The 25,200-nt window shown below is 41.7% G+C and overlaps 1 protein-coding gene across 1 annotated transcript in view; it reads right to left on the bottom strand.

The window, feature by feature from the left end:
* Positions 1-1,116: 1,116 nt before the first annotated feature.
* The window catches only part of LOC129830025 (phosphatase and actin regulator 3-like), a 58,553-nt gene continuing 34,469 nt past the window's right edge, over positions 1,117-25,200 (bottom strand). Inside the window, exons 4-12 of the mRNA XM_055892170.1 lie at positions 19,430-19,666; positions 14,737-14,956; positions 13,973-14,214; positions 13,494-13,647; positions 3,620-3,675; positions 2,967-3,028; positions 2,435-2,575; positions 1,993-2,069; positions 1,117-1,599 (exon numbers count right to left, since the gene is read on the bottom strand). Coding sequence (XP_055748145.1) covers positions 1,584-1,599; positions 1,993-2,069; positions 2,435-2,575; positions 2,967-3,028; positions 3,620-3,675; positions 13,494-13,647; positions 13,973-14,214; positions 14,737-14,956; positions 19,430-19,666 — 1,205 coding nt within the window. The 3' untranslated portion in view covers positions 1,117-1,583. The remainder of the gene's footprint in view (positions 1,600-1,992; positions 2,070-2,434; positions 2,576-2,966; positions 3,029-3,619; positions 3,676-13,493; positions 13,648-13,972; positions 14,215-14,736; positions 14,957-19,429; positions 19,667-25,200) is intronic.

Raw genomic sequence — 25,200 nt, 5'->3', positions numbered from 1 at the left:
TCAAAACCCATTGGATGAGATGGTCAGTAGTCCTTCCACGCTCATCTTCTTATCCAATGGGTTTTGAGACAGTCGATGATAGAGGACGTGAGGAATCAAGGAAATGCAATTGAAATTCTCCCCTTGTTTCGCCCATTCCTCACCTCCCTCTCACAGCACATTGGGGGAGAGGAGTGAAGGATCCTCCCCATAGGCTACAATGCACTTTCAAGGCGAGGCAAGGAGTGGAGGAAACAAGGACAAAGGAAGCAAGAATTTGACAGCTAGTTTTCAAACACAGACTCACACACACAATGCTTGAAGAGTTTACTGATTATAATGATTTCATTATTGTCAATTATTTTGTTGACAGAACCAAATTGTATTATTATTATATTATATCAACTACTAAAACATAAAAATGCTGTTATTCTTTTTAATTCTTCAGGAATGTTTAGCATGGCTATAAATAATAGAGAAGTTAACTAAAGCACAAAAAGACCTGGCAACTAGGCATGACAAAGAAACGTTCAGTGTTTCTTGTGACATGTAGATGTTTTGTTGTTGCTAGGTGGAGTTATGGTTTTATTGTGCCTACCTAGACATTTATTCCTGTAACTACACGTGAAGCTGCAAGAAAATCGTTTATCAAACCATTTTGACATTTTTACCCTGATGTCACACATTGGCCCCTTTATTTTTTAGAAAGACCCTTATCAACTAGGTAATTATTAGGGTTGGAGCAAAAACCTACAGGACGGTAGCTCTCCGGGAAAAGGTTTGAAGAACCCTGCTGTATATTATCTCATATTGCCTGTCAGACTCATGAATCTCACATTCACTCTGCTTACTATGGTATCTTGCTACTTTCTGAGCAACACAAAGGGGAAGGTTGGATTGAGGCTTTTACCTGTTCAGCTACCTAGCAATCCGTTTATTAATACTTTAAAAAAAGGTGATTACCAAAAATAAGATGCATACATTTTTTTTTGAAGACCTTGTATTTTGAAGACAAGTAGTGCTTACAAAGGTTCTCTCTTTTGAGTGAAGACATTGACAGTCCGGTTCAGATTGACATATATACAGTTGGTACGAAATTCACCCACGACCGACCACACAGTCCCCCCCCCCCCCCCCCCCCATCCTCCTCAAGTGACACGTTATTCAAAAAAAGAAAAGGTGAAGCTGGTCACATGCACAACGTCATCTTCCCTGTACGTATTCGCCACCTTCTCAAAGGAGTCAGTTTGAAAAAACACGTACACACAGGCATTGTTCTTCCCTCAGCTCCATCTTAACCGACAGGCAGATAGACGGAGTCCGAGTTCGAGGTTCTGTCTTTTGTCTTCTTCCTCCAGTCAGCTCCCACGTTGGAGACACAGCCTCCGGGATTCACTGCCACACCCCCAAACATCACCGTCTGTCCACCTCCCCTCGACGAAACCTAGAGGCGCGCTGGAGGAATTGAGGACACCCTGCAGACAAAGGAATGGGCTCTGGAAGAATGTCCTCCGGGCTCCGGCAGTTTCTAACCGCCACCGACGCAGCAACCGAAAATTCTAGGCTCAGCATTATTTCTTCACGGAAGAAACTCCCCTTCGTATTCACGGCCTGTGGAACCTACAAAAGGAGAGGGAGGTGAAAGAGTGAGGGGGGGGGGGGTGATCGTGAGCACAGAAGGTGCCTTTGTAATCACTCCAGTTATGATTACAGCTATTCATCAATCTTGGGCTATTTTTAGCACAGCTTTGTGTGCCGGGTGAGTGGGGCCGCTGTCTCCCTAGGTCACTCACAAATTGACTAGAGGATCTTCGTTTACCGCACATGCTTAATTGGGGACAGACAGCATTTGTCATTTCTCTTGCCAATATCAGGCCCCCGGGAAGGTAAGCAAGGACTCCCCTCCTCCCCCTTTTAAGCATGCACATCGATCTTTAGCTGTGTGGACCTTTTCTGTGGAGCTAAAAATAGAGGCAGCCGCAGCAGAGAATAGAAGCAAACACACCCACTTACCTCGTAAGGTGCTTGCTCGAGGCGTGCACCTCCATCTCGGTGCTTTTGAATTCGTTCAACTCCTTTCGGATAGCCGCCTGTGGAGGAATAAAACGAGCGTTAGACTAGAGAGCATCCTTTAAGCGGAGACGGACATTGCACATCGACCCACGAAAATTGTCACGTAGCTCGAGAGAGTAGTAAACAAAAAAAATACGACAAGGTCTTAGCCATAACAGTGAGACATGCTGGCGCTATGGAGGTGGTAGCAAGGACAACCGTATGTTTTCACAGTTCCAGAACTCAATGCTTTTAGGCATTTAATAAATAGGCCCTACATCACAACATACTCTGATAAGGGTATGTGCCAGTCACTCTAAGTGGTGAATTTTGTGTGGAATGTGAAATGGAAGAGATGCTGCAGGAGGGTTCCTTGTTTTTGACACCGATGACATGCACACACCTTATCGGCTGCAGAGAGCCTAGTCCAGGGCTTGTCTGCTCTTCGGTCGTAATCCTGAGCTTTGGCCACCTCTACATAGTCACTGAAACGGATGAGAATCTTTCGGTCCCGTAGCTCGTCAACTGTGGGCCGCTGATTGAGCTGAAATAAACAATGGGAATGGAGAGGCTTTGGTATGAATGAGTACAGTCATTTGACAGGCACGTGTTTGGTTGAATAAGGATTACATTAGCTGGCCATGTTTGGCTTTTTCCTGTATTCATTCGTGATTTTGCATCAAAATGATGCTCCCAGAAAAGTAACGATTTTGCCATACAAGGTATTTTTGGGCAAATGTACATATTTATATGTTCTTATCCAGACCAAAATAAATATTTATCTAGTGCACAGCATGAGGTCAACACAAAATATACAAACAGAATAAGTACTAGTCAGAATAAATAAATCTGATGTCAGCAGGTTGCATTACTGTAATATTGTAATATTATTAGTGTAATAATAGAGTAATTAGTATAATAATGGTGTAACATACCTTTCTGTTGAGCCTCTGTTTGATCTCCCTCCTCTCTTCTTGTTCTGTCTGGTCATTTCTCTCTAAACCAAGGAGAAGAAAATAATTAGTGATATGACAAAGACACTGATAAGAACACTTGAGAGGTTGGAAAACACATTTCCCAATAATGATGTCACTTGTTTTCATCACTGTTTTCCCTCTAATCCACATAAGTGATGTCACTGTTTGACCCTAAACCTTATCTACTGGTGAAAGAGTGTCCCACTGTGTTCCACTCTCTGTCTGTAGAGACACAGATTAGGCTTCAGACATTACGAATGAAGTCTAATCCATGGGGATATATTTGAAAGTTTAAAACATAATTCCTTACAGGAGTGTAAATCTTGTTCCACTGAGGGTCAGATCCTAATAAAATGGCCTCCTGAGAATGCCATCACCAACATTTTGGCCAACACCAAGTTGGGTTATGTATGTTGGAAGACAATGTGCGCTCATCTGTTCCGCTCGTCTCCTGAATTTTACATGAGTGAATGTATATCATAATACATTTATGTAGGCCCATTGTCTACCTTGGTAGATTTATTCAGAAATTGTGCATGAATTTCACATAGCTTAATGAAAAAAAAAATATATATAAAAAGAGCAGATATTAAAATAATTTTACAACTCACGTTTTAGGATATTCCGACTCTCCAACTCTTCCACATTTGGTCTCTGGCTGAGTCTCCTACGAAAAAACACCAGAACCACGTTCTGAACCATTTTCGATTCAAGCTTCGTCAACATCCAAGAAGTAACTTTTAAACCAAGTCCGCCGGATCAATTCTTCTCAATGTAGTTGTTCTATTGGGGAACTCCCTGTCTTTCCATCTCCCGTCTAGAGCCCGACTATGATGCTTTGGTAGAGACACTCCCCACATCTGGAATACCCACAGACGTGCAATTTCTTGTATTTTCCGTTATACTACTGTTGAGCTCTGGCTGCCTTATACTATTGTCTCAAATCTTGAAATAATAGAGAGACTAGGAACAAACACTAGCTCTACGGTCATCCGCTGTTGCCTGTGCAGCTGCTCGCTTCACTGTCATCCCTTGCAGTCTACGCGACACACACACGCAGCAACCCTTTTGAACTGGGTCGTGATGTGCTACTCAGGAGAGCCTGCCTCCTTTTGTCGACTGCATGCATAATTTGTTGTCAGGAGGAGGTGCATACGAGATTTCCACTGAAGGTATCCCCCATCGCTATTCAGACAATTATATTTCTCATTATCACAAAGCTGCTTCTTTTGTACAATTTAAATGTATATATATTTATTTATTTTTACCTACAGTAAAATAGGTTACAATTACCCTTTATTTACTATCTTGACTCACCTATCAAAATGTACTTCTGACATTGGTAGCTACACATCTAGATCTCAAACTGTTAATTAAACAATCCAATTATTTTATTTAATAATGATTGCATATTAATAAGATCATACAGGCTCATACAATAGAAAATAATTACTAATTCATGTTTGCTTATACCTCACTATCAAAGCTTCAAACAATCCACATAAACCAAAATGCCGCTGACTTTGGAGTCACCTGTGCAAGGGAACATTTCAAAGACTTTAATATCAATAATAGATAGGGGTCAGCTCCGCACAGCATGGGTCAAATCCACCGCCCGAAAGATGAAGGTATCAAGACAGAGGGCACCTCACAGCACGCCTTGCCCCAGACCACGTTCAAACCTTTAAAAGTCCAACGCTCTGAGTGAGGACCAAAGTCAGGTCACACACCCTGAAGCCGCACGCGTTCCCCTCACCACTTGCTGCTCACTCCCTCTGAAAAGATGATGAAGGTGCTGGAACCTTAACATTTACAAGCAAAGTATGCTAATGGTGAATGCTAATAATGCAATGCAAATATACAGAGTAATCATGCTTGTATTCAAGAAAAATGACAAACGTGTTTAATAGGATCATTACAAGATGATGAAATGTAAGTTATGAAACCTATATGCTACATTATTGAGTTTGGGTTATGAGGTAGGCTAAGTTAGTTGTGCATTTATACATTTATAGGCCTACTGCATTAATACATTTATGAGAATCAATAGGTATATCAATCATTTAAATTACATTTAAACAGCAGGAAATCTTAGACTTGCGACTAGTAATAACTGCAGATTAATTCATTAATTTGATATGTTTCCCTTTGCCCGATAGATACATTTTCCATGGGAAAATAATATTAGCCCATGTTATATGTATTTTTAGAGATCATGCTCAGAATGCACAAGTTACAAAATGCCTATGTTTAACATCTAGGGCTACTATTTATTCAATAAATTGTATTGTAGCCTACATTAATTTATGTAAAATTTTGTCACGGATACACAATCTGGTGTCAGATCTTCCCACTTCATATCAAGCTTGTTTTGTCGAAGACATTTATTTTTGAACATGTCGGTCTACTTTCCAATCACCAAAAAAGGCACTTCACAACACAAGAGCCATCATCTATATCCCACATCTGCCAGTCCAGTGCGAGTGAATGAGAAAGGCATTCCAACAGATGTGGTTGCATAACATTTTCAACAGATGAAATGGAGAATCACTCTCAAAGCCCCAATGGATGCTATATCACCATGATATTGACCTCTTCGATGGGTTGCTTAGCAACATGTTTCTCATGGAAATCTAATACAATGGATTATTCCCGGGGAACCCTTACTACAGTACACCTCAGCAACCCACCAGTGGGTATTATGTTGCAATGTAGGCCTGCCTAATCATAGCTGTGTGTGTGTGTAGATTAGAACGTTTACTTTTCTTGGCAACAAATAATATCTAAACTTGGGGTATTTGGAAAGGTAAAGTCAAGAGTCAGAGGGCTCATACAAATATTAATGTTTTGATGTTTCCTACCCTATAATTATATAGGCCTATACACTGTGGCCGGGATTCAATTGGGCATTTTTCACAGATGTTCGCAGAGATCGCATGGTAAATGCTGCGCATGTTGGCTTAAGCCTAAATTACCTTTAACTAGTGTCTACTTCACAGCCGCCAATGTTCCTTTTAAAAGGTTCCCATTAGATAAGCCAGTCAAAATTGGCTATACCGTAAAAATAAAAGATTTTTAGATCAGATTGTAGAAATATGTGGGTTTATGACTAGTGATGACCCCTTTTTTAAAAGGAATTTTTTCCAAACACTCAGAGATCGCATTCATTTACGCATTGAAGCGTAAATTACCATTAAAAGGTCCGTAGTGCGCTGTTCTGTAACCCGTTTGGATTGAATCCTTAGTAGTTTAACATATAGCCTATAAAACAATACTAGGATAAATATAAAGCCCTGATAGTCGTGCCCGAAAAGAAAAGTAAACTTTGAGTAGGCGGTTAAAGCAGGCATTAGGTCTCTTTTATCCTTCAACCACAAATTGACAGCCAAAAGAAGGCAGCCAGACTGCAGTGAGCAGTCACAGTAACCCAGCTCTCCGCAAAACACATCTTTTGCTGGCCCGGAGTCTGGTCAAGCGTGTAACGCTCTCGCTTCTGTAACCATATAGGCCTGATTCCCCTGCAGCGGGGATCCCGGTTCCATCCCGGCATAAACGCTACTCATTTCTGCCCTATATTTTGTCTCCCTGCTTCTCCCATCCTGTCATAAAAATAGGAATTAGTTTGGAATTCCACTCCTTCAAAATAAAAAAAACCATCCCCTGCATTCTGGCCTACTGTATATTGCACTTTCCCCACCATTTCTCCTCAACAACACACATTTAGCAGAGGAGTGGGAGAGAGAGAGAGAGGAGTGCACCGGGATGCATTATTCAATAGTATCTGAGCTAAGAATAGCCCCGCCGTAGCGCCGCCGCAGCAGAAGTGGATGGCAGAGAGCACTATTGATAGAAAGGTTATTTCACACTGTGATAACGGACAGAATGTGTCATTATCCCAGTTATCCCAAGCTAGGACAGCATCTTTTTTTCTGCTCCCACCGCAACACAACTGGCAGTTTCTCTTATCTGGAGAGGCTAGGAAATGTTTTAAGTTAAATCTAAGCTAGGAGCCGTTAGGGAGATCTAAGCCGGGAGTGATGGACTGTTTTTGCCTTTCAGTAAGGGTACTCTGGGGAAATATGCTTTACTCCTCTAAGCTTCCCTCTTCTCCGCCATCTTCAGGGCTAAATATAGTTGGGCTTTCCCTTCTCTAAAAAAGTGCAGTGTCACCAAAATATGGAGCATACACAGCAAACTGACACATACAGTGCAGACCCCTTGACTTTTTCCACATTTTGTTACATTACAGCCTTATTCTAAAATGTATTGAATTGTTTTTTCCCCCTCATCAATCTACACACAATACCCCATAATGACATTTTTGAAAATCTATTAAACATTTGACATAAGTATTCAGACCCTTTACTCAATACTTTGTTGAAACACCATTGGCAGCGATTACAGCCTCGAGTATTCTTCAGTATAACGCTACAAGCTTGGCACACCTGCACTTGCGGAGTTTCCCCCATTCTTCTCTGTAGATCCTCTCAAGCTCTGTCAGGTTAGATGGGCAGGCTCACTGCACAGCTATTTTCAGGTCTCCAGAGAAGTTCGTTCTTGGTTTCATCAGACCAGAGAATCCTGTTTGGCTTCAGTCTGGTGAAGTGCTGGTGGATGGTTGTCCTTCTGGAAGGTTCTCCCATCTCCACAGAGGAGCTCTGTCAGGGTGTCTATCGGGTTCTTGGTCACCTCCCTGACCAAGGCCCTTCTCCCCCGATTGTTCAGTTTGGCCGGGCGGCCAGCTCTATGAAGAGTCTTGGTGGTTCCAAACTTCTTCCATTTAAGAATGATGGAGCCCACTGTGTTCTTGGGGACCTTCTATGCTGCAGAATTTTTTTGGTACTCTTCCCCAGATCTGTGCCTCGCCACAATCCTGCCCCTGAGCTCTATGGACAATTCCTTCGACCTCATGGCTTGGTTTTTGCACTGTCAACTGTGGGACTTTATATAGACAAGTGTGCCTTTCCAAATCATGTCCAATCAATTGAATTTACCACAGGTTGACTCCAATCAAGTTGCATTATCAATGGAAACAGGATGCACATGAGCTTAATTTCGAGTCTCGCAAAGGGTCTGAATACTTATGTAATAAGGTGTGTTTTTTATTTGTAAATCAATATTTTCTAAAAAAAAAATAAAAAAAAAACATTTTTCGATTTGTAATTATGGGGTACTGTTTGTCAATTGATGACTTTTTTTATTTAATCAAATTTTAGAATAAGGCTGTAACGTAACAAAATATGGAAAAAGGGGAAGGGTTCTGAACACTTTCCGAATGCACTGTATACTACTAGTGTTACCATGTAAAGAAGGAATAAGCAGCTCAAATAAATGTCTACTCTAGTGTGCGAATCAAAATGTTTACAAGTCTCAATATTTGCAGTGAACCTTTTCATGTGGTCTTTGTTTTGTCTGGAGGTAACTGTGACTAGGGCTGTTGCGATGACCGAATTACTGCCAACCCAGTCAAAGGCAGTCAAATTCCATGTGACTGTTTAGTCACGATAATTAGGCTTCTCCAAGTTCTGATGCTGCTGATGGTCATCAGTAGCCTACCAAACTTGCTAACTGCCTGGTACTCAGCACTCTATTGTCCCTCTAATCACTCAGACATCAATGCAAATGTTTTAGACAATCTAATCAAACACTTCATGTTGTGCAACATTTCAATAGGGTATGCAATTGCGCAAGAAAACAGAGTGATGGTCTCTACTAAAAAGAGGAAGATCAGCTTTCCTTAGGCTAGATCTATTGTAAGGACCGACACCGGAGATGAGAAGCAGGTACGGGGTGTCAACATTTAAAATCAGGAAACAGACCAAGACAAGAACAGCATCAGCACACGGGTACAAAACGGCAAATGACAATTAATGCAGAAGCAGGGAACAGAGCGGGGAACCAGACAGAGATAGGGGCGGTAATGACAGAGGTAATTGAGTCCAGGTGAGTCCAATAATTGCTGATGCGCGTGACGGGGGTGGAATGCATGTGTGTGTAATGATGGTCGCAGGAGTGTGTAATGCTGGGTAGCCTGGTGCCTTCGAGCGCCAGGGAGGGGGAGTGGGATCAGGTGTGACACCTACTATGTTTATTTTTCAACTTTCCTAATATTAAGCACATTGCTTATATTTACAACAGGAGTATAGCCTACCTGGCTGGCATGAAAATAAACCACGGGGAAAAGCGTCCTCCATTTGCTATTTAAGTGCATAGATGACATGAATCTTTCCAGCTGCCCGTTTTGATACAGGTGCATGATAATTGTCCATTGTAAATGTTTTCCGCTAATGGAACATTCGCGCTTATAGCCTACTACCATATGCGCATTGCTGCGCTTAAGGTGAATAATATAGCCTAATCGTTTATCAACATTTTAAGCTAAATGTCCTGATCTGTTGAGTAAAAACGTTGATGCTAGTGGTTGTATTAATTTGGGATCTATCGCATCCCACAACTGTCCCAGACTATTTTAAGCTTTTTTTTTAGTTTAGAATATTTATTTATTCTCGCACAGAATAGAATACATCGACCTTTGTACTATGGGGGATAGTAGATTGACATAGGCTAATGCTTTTGCTGTACGTTAAGCCTACTCATCTTGTTGGCTGACGAAAAGTAAATGCGGACAGGTCTTCCAATATCTTCAATATGCACCTCGGAATTGGATAAGGACGTGCGCAGTTGCGTCCCTGATGTCTTTTTTTATTTTACCTTTATTTAACTAGGCAAGTCAGTTAAGAACAAATTCTTATTTTCAATGACGGCCAAGGAACAGTTGTTCAGGGGCAGAACGACAGATTTTTACCTTGTCAGCTCAGGGATTCGATCAACCTTTCGGTTACTAGTCCAACGCTCTAACCACTAGGCTACCTGCCGCCCCACACCTGCCGTCTTCACTTGTAGCCTGTGAGAAAGACCCGATCACGTGATGGAGCGTGAAGGGCATAACGGCCACTGGCCTGAAAAGGCATGGATTTTTTTAGGGTGCATTATGGCCACAAAAAGGGGTTGCCGCCGTGAAATTCTAGGCATTATCAAGTGCTTGTCAAATTGTGACTGAGTGACTGATGTAGTGTTACAGCCTGTGCAAAAAACAAAGCAGAGCTCATGCCTTTCATGCAACTTTTTTCATTAGAGTCACAACATGCAGCCTAACAATGTATTAAAATTCTAAACATATCGCCCAACGATTGTAGAACAACTAAAGTTATATTAACAACTCTAAAATGAAGCATAAAGGAGTACATATTTCTTTGTTAACCTCTCAACACAGAATAGCCACGTGTGCACTCCCTCAAATCGTTTGGAGAAAATATCCTTCCCATTTGATTCAGCTTTGTTCAATTCTTCATACTATAAAATAATGCCACGGAATTCTAAGAAAATCTTGTCTGCTAAAATTAACTAGTGTAGCCCACAGCCATTTGGCATAGCATACTATTCTGTTCTTCTGAAATAGACTATATTTTCTTCATATCATGCTTCTTTAGACCAGTCTAAAATAAATAATGGATTTATTGTGAAGGTGTAGGCTATATTACATGGATTTATTAGACTTTTTAAAAGGTCAACATCAGTGGCTTGTAGTGGAAGCCAGGAGATGCTAAATGTGTTTGTTAATTAACGGTCAATTACCGTGAGGCCGACAGGTATTTGCTTGACAATCACCGGCTGACAAAACGTTCGTGACCGCCACAGCCCTAACTGACCGCCACAGCCCTAACTGACTAGACGATGGGAGCACAAATTATAGTATACTGAGATAAGAGTCCCTACAGCCGGTCCAAAATCACTCCCTACCGCTACCCCTTGGTCCTAACCCTTCAATGTTTGCTGATCTGAAGGGTCTGGATAGTTAGGAGCAATGTAGTGCTGCTTCCATCATATCGCTTCCACTGTACAAATCTGAAAATCTCTGATCTGTAGGCCTCAGATCAGAGGGTCTAGGGGAAGATGTAGGGAACAAATTGGGACCGACTGCTTGGGTGGTGCCCTATGCTCCTGTGAGTTCTCTTCCACAGTCCTCACACAGGTCTCCAACTCGTGGTCCTGGAGGCCCACTGTGTGTGCAGATTCTAGTTTCAAAAGCACATCATAAACCAGGCTTAATTCAACGTTCAAAACTCTGACATTTAGGGGGAGAAATGTTAGAGGTATAGTGGTCCCCCTGAAATATGTTTACCAGTTCATCTCAAATGGGGTCTAATTCAGTACATAGCCTATAGGACACACAGTTAGTTTCCAGATCCCAATTAGGATGCAGTTCTTTACACACTTAGGACAGCATTTTGCACAAGCAAAATAACTATCATATTTCAAATAGAATGGAAGGCATATTATTCAGTTCCAAATACAACTTTCAATTGCATTGTGTGCACCCCCTTCAATGGAATCACACAGCAAATTATTATGTTTGATGCTAGTTTTTGCATCTATGCTCTTTTGTGTGACAAGCCTACAATGGCGACCTCAATGCGACCTTCCTCAGACAGCTCCACATCTCACTCCCATGCAAGAGGATTTTCATCTTCACAAAGCACACTGCCAGACCCTGGGGCTCTTACGCAAGCCTCTTACAAGTCATGCTGCCACTGCTGCTCTGACGTGGCCTTTTACATAAGGTGTTTGTTTGCAGCTGGTAGTGAATACATTCTCTTGTTGTCCTGTGACAAAATTACAATTTGAGTATCCTGTTAGTTTGAGCGGAACTAAAAATAGCCCGAGGTCGATTGTTTTCCTGGGAGTCTCCAACTGTTAAATCACTTTCTCGAAGGCGAGTAGCACTCGACTGAGTTATTACAGAGCACATTTGTAAAAGAGACCTAGGTCTCAATATGTTTTCCCTGTTGAAATAAAGATAATTTTTAAATATATATGTGGCTGGTTACATAACACAGTGGTGTACCCCAGCTTGACACATTGGTGTGAAGGAATAGTCCTGAAATGCCTTTACATTCTGTACTCATACCGAACTGTTGTGGTTTTCCGCTAATGTGAAACAGTACACTACAAAAACTATTGGTTTAGAGAAGTGTTTTGTTCCATTACTATTCTGGAAGTCTCGTGTCCATATGCTAATATCTACAGTGCCCCCCTGGCCTGTACATAGCGAAGACTGTTTCTGGAATTTGTGTTCAAATTCTAATAACTTCCTGTGATTGAACGTCTTATGTGAAATGGCATGGACAGTACAACTAAACAGTACACCAACAAAAAGGAGTCAATAGAAAAATGGAAATGCACGATTTCTTATCTCTAACCCTCCAGTAGCATTCTTGAAATCAAAATAGTTTTTGCTCTATTTTATCACAGTGCGCCACATTCTACTTGTATAACCACGTCAACAATTAAGTTTAGAGTTTGCAGGATTTTACTCCAATTGGCCATGAAACCACTCAGTGTAATTACTCATCTCATTCCCTCAACTAATGATTGGTTTTGTCAAACCTTGATTTGGTCAATCAGCAGGTTTAGCACTTGGCTGCTTTAAAATCCCTCCAACACAATAGAGCGACTATTTAGGATTGGCCAAGTCCAACCGTTGATTCCAAAGAATGTACAGAACAATGCCAGATTAACTGGGCGACGCAAATCAAGTCAATGCAAGGCAAGAGGATAATTCTCCTCAATCAGATTGTCTTTCTCACCTCCACTAACCCCCCCCACCTATTCCAACATTACCAATACCAGTAAGCTTATAGTTTCATCCTCTTCTATCACTGTTCAGACTCTCTTCTCTCGTGGACATTCACAGATTTCTATCTGTATTTACATTGACATTTTATACACAATCAATAGTGTGGTCTTATGTCCCAAAAGAGCCTTCAGGTTCATGTTGTCCATCCAGACCCGAGTTCAAGCACTATTTGAAATCATTTCAAATACCTTCTGTGCTTAATGGACCAGTATAATAGTACTATTTTAAATCATTTCAGATACTTTATCTGTGCTAAAAATGGACCAGTAGAATAGTTCCGAAATGGCAAACCCTTCCCATCTGGCAGGTATTTGAAAGATTTAAAATAGTATTTGAACCCAGGTCTGCATCCATCCACTATAGCAGGGGTATTCAACTCTTACCCTATGAGGTCCAGAGCCTGCTGGTTTTCTCTTCTACCTGATAATTAATTGCAGCCACCTGATGTGCCATGTCTAAATCAGTCCCTGATTAGATGGGAACAATGAAAACAAGCAGTGGAACTGGCTTCAAGGTCCAGAGGTGAGTTTGAGGGCACTAAAGGGTAGGAAATGAAGGGGGTCCTTGCAGTAGGCCTACTGGATGTGATCTAGATGGGCTTTTTATCAATTCCACTATTCCTTGAATCCTATCTTCTTGCGTGAGTCCCAACCATATTGGAGAAGAAGGTCCAAGGTCCCTTCCCTTGGACCTTCTTCTCCAGCGCCTTTAGAGAAGGAGGTGAGAGGATGTGAGGAATTAAGGAAAGATTCATTGAGAAAGGGGTGGGTGAAGATGACACCACTTACTTGGTGAGTTTCATCTCGATCTGCTGGCGTATTTCCTGACGCTCCTGTTCAGTCCGCGCTGGGAAGATATTCCGGTCTTCAAGCTCCTCTTTGCTGGGTCGATTCCGAAGCTTCACCACCAAGAGCTCTTTCCTTAGCCTGCGAGGTAGTGTACCTGCATACACACACAGGATGTCAGCGATCACTTCGAGATTGCTATCACAGGGCAGAAACCTAACCTAAAATGTGCACATTCAACTCAAACCTCAAATCACTTGCAGGTCTCAAGTTTAGGAGAGTCCATAATGCCCAAAAACAATGTCTTAAAATTGCTGTAACCGCCGTTCAACCGTCTCAACCCTTCGTCTGTTTCCCCCTGATGTTGAGCCCAGGAGTTAGAATGTTTAAAAATGAAAGTCTTGGGAAGGGGGATATAATGAATATGTTGTTTATTTGGTGGATATCGTTGTATGCAATCTTTCCTTTAAGAAAAGACCCACCAGAGATGACGGAGTCGTTCCAGTCGTCCTGATCGTGGGGGAGGCCCGAGGCGTCGGAGAAGCACTGGTCCAGCCACACGTTCTCCTTGTTCTCTTCTGCCTCCTTCTTCCTCTCTGCTTGGTGTAGCCAGTCGACAACGCCGCCGCTCGCCACCGATGGATTCTCCGAGCTGGAGGAGCGAGAGAGTCGCCCATCAGAGCGCCGCCACGGGGTTGAGCCCGGCTCAGCAGGCCCATGCACACTGAGGGAACACAGGAGGGAGGAGGGAGCATGGGTAGGGGTTAACAGCACAAGAGGGGGTTTATGGATGGGTGAGCATGGCGGTGCAGGTCCATTTGAAAGATAACATACAGGTAGGAGTTAACATGGAGACAGTGGGTGAGCATTTAGGTGAATATACCATAGGAGTGAACACTGGATTCTTCAATGGGGGAGTGAACATGCAACATGGCGGATGTACGCTGAAATCGGCTATAACATCATTGAGGGATTAAATAATGCTTTACTTAAAAACCGGCAGGTATAATGCATTATTATCCAGTTATAATGCATTATAAGACTTGCCATGAGCATGTATACATAGAGAGACATATAATATAAGCCTTATTATAAAGACATTATAAAGGCTCATACATGCTTATAACAAGTTATAAAGCCTTATATCTACAGGCTTTAAGTTCCAGAACATGAGACAACCTGAACTCCCCGTCACATAATGGTGAGGTTATGTGTCTGTTTGCAGTGAATGGGCTGTCCTGCTCACCTTTCCTGTCGGTTCGCCTTTGAGGCAAACGCTCGTTGTAGCTCCTCCATGATACAGCTAGGGGGCATGGGAAGGTGCATAATATTGGCGAGGTGAGGAGACCCTGAGGGGTTGGAGACGGGCCCTCGCAGGGCCACCATGGGGGCCAGGCTCTCGGGAGTCCTAGGTGACTCTTTAGGCAGGAAAGAGTTGACCAAGTGTGAGGGCACAGCAGATGGGTCTGAGAGGCAGAGAAAGACAAAGAGATATTAGTTAAAGTGGTGTGTGTGTGGTCCATATCCTCTTTGTGTATGGATGTGTGGTCCTTTAATATGTTGTTTATGTACAATATGTGAGCTAGTTAGCTGTTTGCACTTGTAGTAATATACAGTTGAAGTCAGAAGTTTACATACACTTAGGTTGGAGTCATTAAAACTTGTTTTTCAACTACTCCACAAATTTCTTGTTAACAAACTATAGTTTTGGCAAGTCAGTTAGGACATCTACTTTGTGCAAGACAAGTCATTTTGTCTTGTCAAGTCATTGCAAGACAAGTCATTTTTCCGGCAATTGTTTACAGACAGATTATTTCACTTAATCACAATTCCAGTGGGTCAGAAGTTTACATACACTAAGTTGACTGTGCCTTTAAACAGCTTTGATAATTCCAGAAAATAATGCCATGGCTTTAGATGCTTCTGACATCATTTGAGTCAATTGGAAGTGTATCTGTGGATGTATTTCAAGGCCTACCTTCAATCTCAGTGCCTCTGTTTGATATCAAGGGAAAATCAAACGAAATCCAAGACCTCCGGGAAAAAAAGTGGTGGTGGACCACAAGTCTGGTTCATCCTTGGGAGCAATTTCCAAATGCCTGAAGGTACCACGTTCATCTGTACAAACAATAGTACGCAAATATAAACATCATGGGACCACGCAGCCGTCATACCGCTCGGGAAGGAGACGCGTTCTGTCTCCTAGAGATGAACGTACTTTGGTGCGAAAAGTGCAAATCAATCCCAGAACAGCAAAAGAACCCTGTGAAGATGCTGGAGGAAACGGGTACAAAATAATCTATATCCACAGTAAAACAAGTCCTAAATCGACATAACCTGAAAGGCCGCTCAGCAAGGAAGAAGCCACTGCTTTAAAACCGCCATAAAAAAGCCAGACTATGGTTTGCAACTGCACATGGGGACAAAGATCAGACTTTTTGGAGAAATGTCCTCTGGTCTGATGAAACAAAAATATAACTTTTTGGCCATAATGACTATCATTATCTTTGGAGGAAAAAGGGGGAGGCTTGCAAGCTGAAGAACACCATCCCAACCGTGAAGCACAGGGGTTGCAGCATCATGTGGGTGGCTTAAGGACAACAAAGGCAAGGTATTGGAGTGGCCATCACAAATCCCTGACCGCAATCCTGTAGAAAATGTGTAAGCAATACTGAAAAAGCGTGTGCGAGCAAACCCGACTCAGTTACACCAGCTCTGTCAGGAGGAATGGGCCAAAATTCACCCAACTTATTGTGGAAAGCTTGTGGAAGGCTACCCGAAACGTTTGACCCAAGTTAAACAATTTAAAGGCAATGCTGCCAAATACTAATTGAGTGTATGTAAACTTCTGACCCACTGGGAATGTGATGAAAGAAATAAAAGCTGAAATAAATAAATCTCTCGACTATTATTCTGACATTTCACATTCTTAAAATAAAGTGGTGATCCTAACTGACCTAAGACAGGGAATTTTTTACTAGGATTAAATGTCAGGAATTGTGAAAAACTGAGTTTAAATGTATTTGGCTAAGGTGTGTGTGTAAACTTCCGACTTCAACTGTATGTTATTTACAGTCATGCGTGCATACATTTTTATTTAATTTATTTAACTAGACAAGTCAGTTGAGAACAAATTCTTATTTACAATGACGGGCCTACCCCGGCCAAACCTGGATGACGCTGGGCCAATTGTGCGCTGGCCTATGGTACTCCCAATCACGGCCGGATGTGATAACAGCCTGGATTCGAACTAGGGACTGTAGGGATGCCTCTTGCACAGATGCAGTGCCTTCGACCGTTGCGCCATTCGGGAGCCCATTTTATGCATGGTGGTCCCAGGAATTGAACCCACTACCTTGGCATTACAAGCGCCATGCTCTACCAACTGAGCTACAAAGATAATAAGCTACTAGCCATCATATGGTGACATTGCCACCTGGCCTGAGACTTGAAGTAGTGTCGCCTTTGCCAACCTAAACCATTGGTTTGTAATGCTAGTTTTTGGAATACGAATTGTCATTGTTAACTTGAGATCGAACCCTGGGTTGGCCGTACAGGTATGAGCCATCAGAAAGTATTCATACCCCTTGACTTATTCCACATTTTGTTGCGTTACAGCCTGAATTCAAAATGGATTAAATAAATACAAATCTCACCCATCTACACACAATACCCCATAATGACAAAGTGAAAACATGTTTTTAGAATTGTTTGCAAATGTATTGAACATGAAATATCTAATTTACATAAGTATTCACACCCGAGTCAATACTTTGTAGAGGCACCTTTGGCAGCGATGACAGCTGTGAATCTTTATGGGTAAGTCTTTAACTTCTTATGGCTGCGGGGCAGTATTGAGTAGCTTGGATGAAAAGGTGCCCAGAGTAAACTGCCTGCTCCTCAGTCCCAGTTGCTAATATATGCATATTATTAGTATATTTGGATAGAAAACATTCTGAAGTTTCTAAAACTGTTTGAATGATGTCTGAGTATAACAGAACTCATGGCAGGCAAAAACCTGAGAAAAAAATCCAACCAGGAAGTGGGAAATCTGAGGTTTGTAGTTTTTCAACTCATCGCCTATTGAAGATAGTGGGATATGGGTCATTTGCACTTCCTACGGCTTCCACTAGATGTCAATAGTCTTTAGAACCTTGTCTGATGCTTCTACTGTGAACGGTTGGAACATTATTGAAGATTTATGTTAAAAACATCCTAAAGATTTATTCAATACATCGTTTGACATGTTTCTACTGACTGTAACGGAACTTTGAAATTTCGTCTGCTTTTAGTGAACGCGCTTCGTGACTTTGGATTTGTTTACCAAACGCGCTAAATGATGGACATTACCGAACAAATCAAACATTTATTGTGGAACTGGGATTCCTGGGAGTGCATTCTGATGAAGATCATCAAAGGTAAGTTAATATTTATAATGTTATTTCTGACTTCTGTTGACTGCACAATATGGCGGATATATTTTTGTCTTGATTGGGCTCTGAGCGCAGATTACTGAGCGCAGATTATTGCATGGTTTGCTTTTTTCGTAAAGCTTTTTTGAAATCTGACAGCGGTTGTATTAAGGAGAAGTGGATCCAAAATTCCATGTATAACACTTGATTTTTGATCAACGTTTATTATGAGTATTTCTGGAAACTGATGTGGCTCTCTGCAAAATCACTGGATGTTTTTGGAACTACTGAACATAACGCGCCAATGTATTCTGAGATTTTTGGATATAAATATGAACTTTACCGAACAAAACATACATGTATTGTGTAACATGAAGTCCTATGAGTGTCATCTGATGAAGATCATCAAAGGTTAGTGATTCATTTTATCTCTATTTCTGTTTTTTGTGACTCCTGTCTTTGGCTGGAAAAATGGCTGTGTTTTTCTGTGATTTTGCAGTGACCTAACATAATCGTTTGTGGTGCTTTCGAAGGTAAAGCCTTTTTGAAATCGGACACTGTGGTGGGATTAACAACAAGATTACCTTTAAAATGGTATAAGATACTTGTATGTTTGAGGAATTTGAATTATGAGATTTCTGTTGTTTGAATTTGGCGCCCTGCACTTTCACTGGCTGTTGTCATATCGATCCCGTTAACGGGATTGCAGCCATAAGATTTCCACACCTGGATTGTGCAACATTTGCCCATTTCTCCTTTCAAAATTCTTCAAGCTCTGCTTTTTACCCATCTACCAATAGTGCCCTTCCTTGCGAGGCATTTGAAAACATGCCTGGTCTTTGTGGGTGAATCTGTGTTTGAAATTCACTGCTCGACTGAGGGACCTTACAGATACTTGTATGTGTGGGGTACAGAGATGAGGTAGTCATTCAAAAATCATGTTAAACACTATCATTGCACACAGAGTGAGTCCATGCAACTTATGAGACTTAAGCACTTTCTACTACTGAACTTATTTAGGCTTGCCATAACAAAGGGCTTGAATACTTATTGACGCGAGACGTTTCAGCTTTTCATTTATAATTCATTTGTGAAAAACATAATTCCACTTTGACATGATTGGGTATTGTGTCTGTAGGCCAGTGACAAAAAAAAACTATATTTCATCTATTTTAAATTCAGGCTGTAACACAAAATTAGGAAAAATTCAAGTGGTGTGAATAATTACTGAAGGCACTGTATGTATTTGTGAGTGTGTGTTTGTACATGTGGGGTCCACACTACCCCTCGGAGTGTGCAGTGCAGTGTTTTGGCATTATGGTCCCCTCTTAGTACACTCCACCAGGTTGTGGGTCAATTCCATTTTAAATAAATTAATTCATCAAGTGAACTGAAATTCCGATTCCACATTTTCTCAATGCTTTTCATTAAGGAAAACTTGGAATCGGAATGTCTGTTCACTTCCTGAATGGACTCTCTTCAATTCGAATTGACCCCAACCCTGGTACACTTAACTAGCCTTCTTACCATCGCCACTGCTCATCTGTGGCATCACCGGTTTGGCCGCTACTGGTGGTGGTGTGGTTCCTCGAGGTATTTCCTCTTCATGCCTCTCTGTCTTTTCTCCTCCCTCCTGGACCTCCTCAGAGGCATCGACACCAGGCTGCGCCTCCTTCTCTCCCGCCTCCTCCTCTCCCTCCTCCTCTTCCTCTGTATTTTGACTGCTATCTCCCTCTGGCTCACAGTCCCCTGGAGGCTCAGCCACTGAAAGACGTGTTCAATTAATTAAGTTTAATCAAAGTTTAATCTTGTAACGCCAGGACAACATTTACAGTGACAGTTGTCAGCGAATGATGCCGTTTCTTCACCACTGGTGATTGTTTTCAGATGTCGCCGCTGCTCCCTAGTGGGTCGTGTGAGTATCATGTGGTTCATTTTGAGGGACTTATATACATCTAAAATAGCCACTGAATAATATTTATAATAAACACACACACACACACACAACCGATCAAAAGTTTAGGGTCACTTAGAAATGTCCTTGTTTTTGAAAGAAAAGCACATTTTTTGTCCATTAAAACAACATCAAATTGATCAGAAATACAGTGTAGACACTGTTAATGTTGTAAATGACTATTGTAGCTGGAAACAGCAGATTTTTTATGGAATATCGACATAGGCGTACAGAGGCCAATTATCAGCAACCATCACTCCAGTGTTCCAATGGCACGTTGTGTTAGCTAATCCAAGTTTATAATTTTAAAAAGCTAATTGATCATTAGAAAACCCTTTTGCAATTATGTTAGCACAGCTGAAAACTGTTGTTCTTATTAAAGAAGCAATAAAACTGGCCTTCTTTAGACTAGTTGAGTATCTGGAGCGTCAGCATTTGTGGGTTTGATTACAGTCTCAACGTCAACAGTAAAGAGGCGACTCCGGGATGCTGGCCTTCTAGGCAGAGTTCCTCTGTCCAGTGTCTGTGTTCTTTTGTCCATCTTAATCTTTTATTGGCCGCTGTGAGATATGGCTTTTTCTTTGCAACTCTGCCTAGAAGGCCAGCATCCTGGAGCCGCCTCTTCACTGTTGACGTTGAGTCTGGTGTTTTACAGGTACTATTTACTGAAGCTGCCAGACGCCTATGTACATAATTCCAATTAAAAAATAAAAATCAGCCGTTTCCAGCTACAATAGTCATTGACAACGTCTACACAGTATTTCTGATAAATTTGATGTTATTTTAATGGACGACATTTTTTTTTAGCTTTTCTCTCAAAAACAAGGACATTTCTATGTCACAAAAATTTTCTTGTTTTTGAAAAATTGTCCATTAAAATATCAAATTACCATATATGGATACACACACACACACACACAGTCAAAAGTTTGGCAAAGTGGGTGGGGTTATATCCTGCCTGTTTGGCCCTGTCCGGGGGTATCATCGGATGGGGCCACAGTGTCTCCTGACCCCTCCTGTCTCAGTCTCCAGTATTTATGCTGCAGTAGTTTATGTGTCGGGGGGCTAGGGTCAGTTTGTTATATCTGGAGTAGTTCTCCTGTCTTATCCGGTGTCCTGTGTGAATTTAAGTATGCTCTCTCTAATTCTCTTTCTCTCTCTCTGAGGACCTGAGCCCTAGGACCATGCCTCAGGACTACCTGGCATGATGACTCCTTGCTGTCCCCAGTCCACCTGGCCGTGCTGCTGCTCCAGTTTCAACTGTTCTGCCTGCGGCTATGGAACCCTAACCTGTTCACCGGACGTGCTACCTGTCCCAGACCTGCTGTTTTCAACTCTCTAGAGACAGCAGGAGCGTTAGAGATACTCTTAATGATCGGCTATGAAAAGCCAACTGACATTTACTCCTGAGGTGCTGACTTGCTGCACCCTCGACAACTACTGTGAATATTATTATTTGACCATGCTGGTCATTTATGAACATTTGAACATCTTGGCCATGTTCTGTTATAATCTCCACCCGGCACAGCCAGAAAAGGATTGGCCACCCCTCACAGCCTGGTTCCTCTCTAGGTTTCTTCCTAGGTTTTGGCCTTTCTAGGGAGTTTTTCCTAGCCACCGTGCTTCTACACCTGCATTGCTTGCTGTTTGGGGTTTTAGGCTGGGTTTCTGTACAGCACTTTGAGATATCAGCTGATGTAAGAAGGGCTATATAAATACATTTGATTTGATGTAGTAACCAAAAAAAAAGTGTTCAACTAAAACTAAACTAAACTAACTAACTACTTATATTTGAGATTCTTCAAAGTAGCCACCCTTTGCCTTGACAGCTTTGCACACTTGGCATTCTCTCAACCAGGTTCACCTGGAATGCTTTTCCAACAGTCATGAAGGAGTTCCCACATATGCTGAGCAATTGTTGGCTGCTTTTCTTTCACTCTGCGGTCCAACCAGGTAATCTGATGCAGCACTCCATCACTCTCCTTGGTCAAATAGCCCTTACACAGCCTGGAAGTGTGTTGGGTCATTGTCCTGTTGAAAAACAAATGATAGTGGGACCAAGCGCAAACCAGATGGGATGGCGTATCGCTGCAGAATGCTGTGATAGCCATGCTGGTTATGTGTGCCTTGAATCTAAATAAAATCACTGACAATGTCACCAGCAAAGCACCCACACACCATCACACATCCTCCATGCTTCACGGTGGGAACTAAACATGCGGAGATCATCATTTCACCTAAGAGATGGTGGTTGGAACCAAAAATCTCAAATTTTAACTCAGACCAAAAGGACAGATTTCCACCGGTCTAATGTCCATTGCTCGTGTTTGTTGGCCCAAACAAGTCTCTTCTTCTTATTGGTGTCCTTCAGTAGTGGTTTCTTTGCGGAAATTCAACCATGAAGGCCTGATTCACGCAGTCTCCTCTGAACAGTAGATGTTGAGATGTGTCTGTTACTTGAACTCTGAGGCATTTATTTTGGGCTGCATTTTCTGAGGCTGTTAACTCTAATGAACTTATCCTCTGCAGTCTTCCTTTCCTGTGGTAGTCCTCATGAAAGCCAGTTTCATCATAGCGCTTGATGGTTTTTGCAACTGCACTTGAAGACAATTTTCCGTACGGACTGACCTTCATGTCTTAAAGCAATGATGGACTGTCATTTCTCTTTGCTTCTTTGAGGTGTTCTTGCCATAATATGGACTTGGTATTTTACAGAATAGGGCCATCTTCTGTATACCTTGTCACAACAAAACTGATTGGCTCAAACGCATTCAGAAGGAAAGAAATTCCTATAGTTAAGGCACACCTGTTAATTGAAATGCATTCCAGTTGACTCCCTCATGAAACTGGTTGAGAGAATGCCAAGCGTGTGCAAAGCTGTGATCAAGGCAAAGGGTGGCTACTTTGAAGAATCTCAAATATAAAAATTTATTTTGACTTGTTTAACACTGTTTTGGTTACTACATGATTCCATATGTATTATTTCATAGTTTTGATGTCTTCACCATTATTCTACAATGTAGAAAATATATATATTTTTTTTTTATCTCGAATACATAGGTGTATCCAAACTTTTGACTGGTACTGTATATTGTAATAGTCTATGGTAAAATTGTCAAAACAATTATTTACAAAAAAGAAAATGGTGGTTACAACATTGTTTTCTAAATCCCCTTGATATGTCTAAAAAATAAACACTAAAAGGATTTAGTCAAATTCCATGGCCCTCTCACAGTGAGTACTCAAATGAATCTAACTGGATTGGAGCCCGACCAATATATTGGTTCACCGATATTAAATCGGACGATATTGGCCTTTTACCCAGTGCTTGACTTGGGCAGGAGCTCACTGGAGCTGAGTACCGACACCTTACATTTCTTACTGCTTGAGCTCCTGTTCAAAAGTATTATGGAGCTCCTGCACCTAAATATAAACAGTACCGGCACCCAACATGAGTACCGGCACCTATTTAAATTCAAGTCAAGCACTGCTTTTACCGCTATATCAGTAGATAACTCCGATAACTGCTTTTCAATAAATAGGACAAAAAAAGGGAATCTCATGCTGATCTGAACACTTGCGGCCATTCTCATGATGCGTCTCTAATTACACAATATAAGAAATTAACATTTTGCGCATATTTCTTGGACAATTGATGTTTTGGATGGCAATTTATATGAATTCCATGTGTAAAATTGAACTTTTTAATTTCTCTGGCCTAAAATAGAATCTCGGCAGATATCGGTATCGCTAAGTTTTGTCCCAATTTTTTTTTTTGAGGGGGGGGGGGGGGGGGGGGGGGGGAAATCGGACCCCAAAAAACATATGTCGCGCTCTTAACTGGATAGGCGAAAGACTTAATCATATTGCTGTGACTACCCTATCCTGTGTCAATATACAGTGGCAAGAAAAAGTATGTGAACCCTTTGGAAATACCTGGATTTCTGCATAAATTGGATAAATTGGTCATCAAATTTGATCTGATCTTCATCTAGGTCACAAAAATAGACAAACACAGTCTGCTTAAACTAATAACACACAAACAATTATACGTTTGCATGTCTTTATTGAACACACCGTGTACACATTCACAGTGCAGGGTGGGAAAAGTATGTGAACCCTTGGATTTAATAACTGGTTGACCGTCCTTTGACGGCAATAACCTCAACCAAACGTTTTCTGTAGTTGCGGATCAGACCTGTACAACTGTCAGGAGGAATTTTGGACCATTCCTCTTTACGAAACTGTTTCAGTTCAGCAATATTCTTGGGATGTCTGGTGTGAACTGCTCTCGAGGTCATGCCACAGCATCTCAATTGGGTTAGGTCAGGACTCTGACTGGGCCACTCCAGAAGGCGTATTTTCTTCTGTTGAAGCCATTCTGTTGATTTACTTCCGTGTTTTGGGTCGTTGTCCTGTTGCGTCACCAAACTTCTGTTGAGCTTCAATTGGCGGACAGATATCAAGACATTTTTCAGGAGAATGTTAGGCTAAAATGAATTAAAGTTTTCTGTTGATGAGAGCAAGCTGTCCAGGCCCTGAGGCAGCAAAGCAGCCCCAAACCATGATGCTCCGTCCACCATACTTTACAGTTGGGATGAGGTTTTGATGTTAGTGTGCTGCGCCTTTTTTTCTCCACACAGTGTTGTGTGTTCCTTCCAAAACAACTCAACTGTAGTTTCATCTGTCCACAGAATATTTTTCCAGTAGCACTGTGGAACATCCAGTTGCACTTCTTCAAACACTTCTTCAAAACAATGTTTTTTTGGACAGCAGTGGCTTCTTCCGTGGTCCCCCACCATGAATATCATTCTTGTTTAGTGTTTTACGTATCGTAGACTCGTCAACAGAGATGTTAGCATGTTCCAGAGGAAAAGTCTTTAGCTGACACTCTAGGATTCTTCTTAACCTCACTGAGCATTCTGCACTGTGCTCTTGCAGTTATCTTTGCAGGACGGCCACTCTTAGGGAGAGAGTAGCAACAGTGCTGAACTTTCTCCATTTATAGACAATTTGTCTTACCGTGGACTGATGAGCGTCAAGGCTTTTAGAGATACTTTTGTAACCCTTTCCAGCTTCATGCAAGTCAACAATTCTTAATCTTAGGTCTTCTGAGATCTTTTGTTCGAGGCATGGTTCACATCAGGCAATGCTTCTTGTGAATAGCAAACTCACATTTTGTGTGTCTTTTTTTATAGGGCGTCTCATTGATTGGACTCCAGGTTAGCTGACTCTTGACTCCAATTAGGCTAATGACTTCTCCAAAAGCTAAGGGCTCACATACTTTTTCCAACCTACACTGTGAATGTTTAAATTTGTCTGTTAGTTTAACCACACTATGTTT

Source organism: Salvelinus fontinalis, chromosome 31 (assembly GCF_029448725.1).
Source record: "Salvelinus fontinalis isolate EN_2023a chromosome 31, ASM2944872v1, whole genome shotgun sequence".
In the NCBI taxonomy this organism is placed as follows: Eukaryota; Metazoa; Chordata; class Actinopteri; order Salmoniformes; family Salmonidae; genus Salvelinus; species Salvelinus fontinalis.
This window is presented reverse-complemented; position numbering and strand designations above follow the sequence as displayed.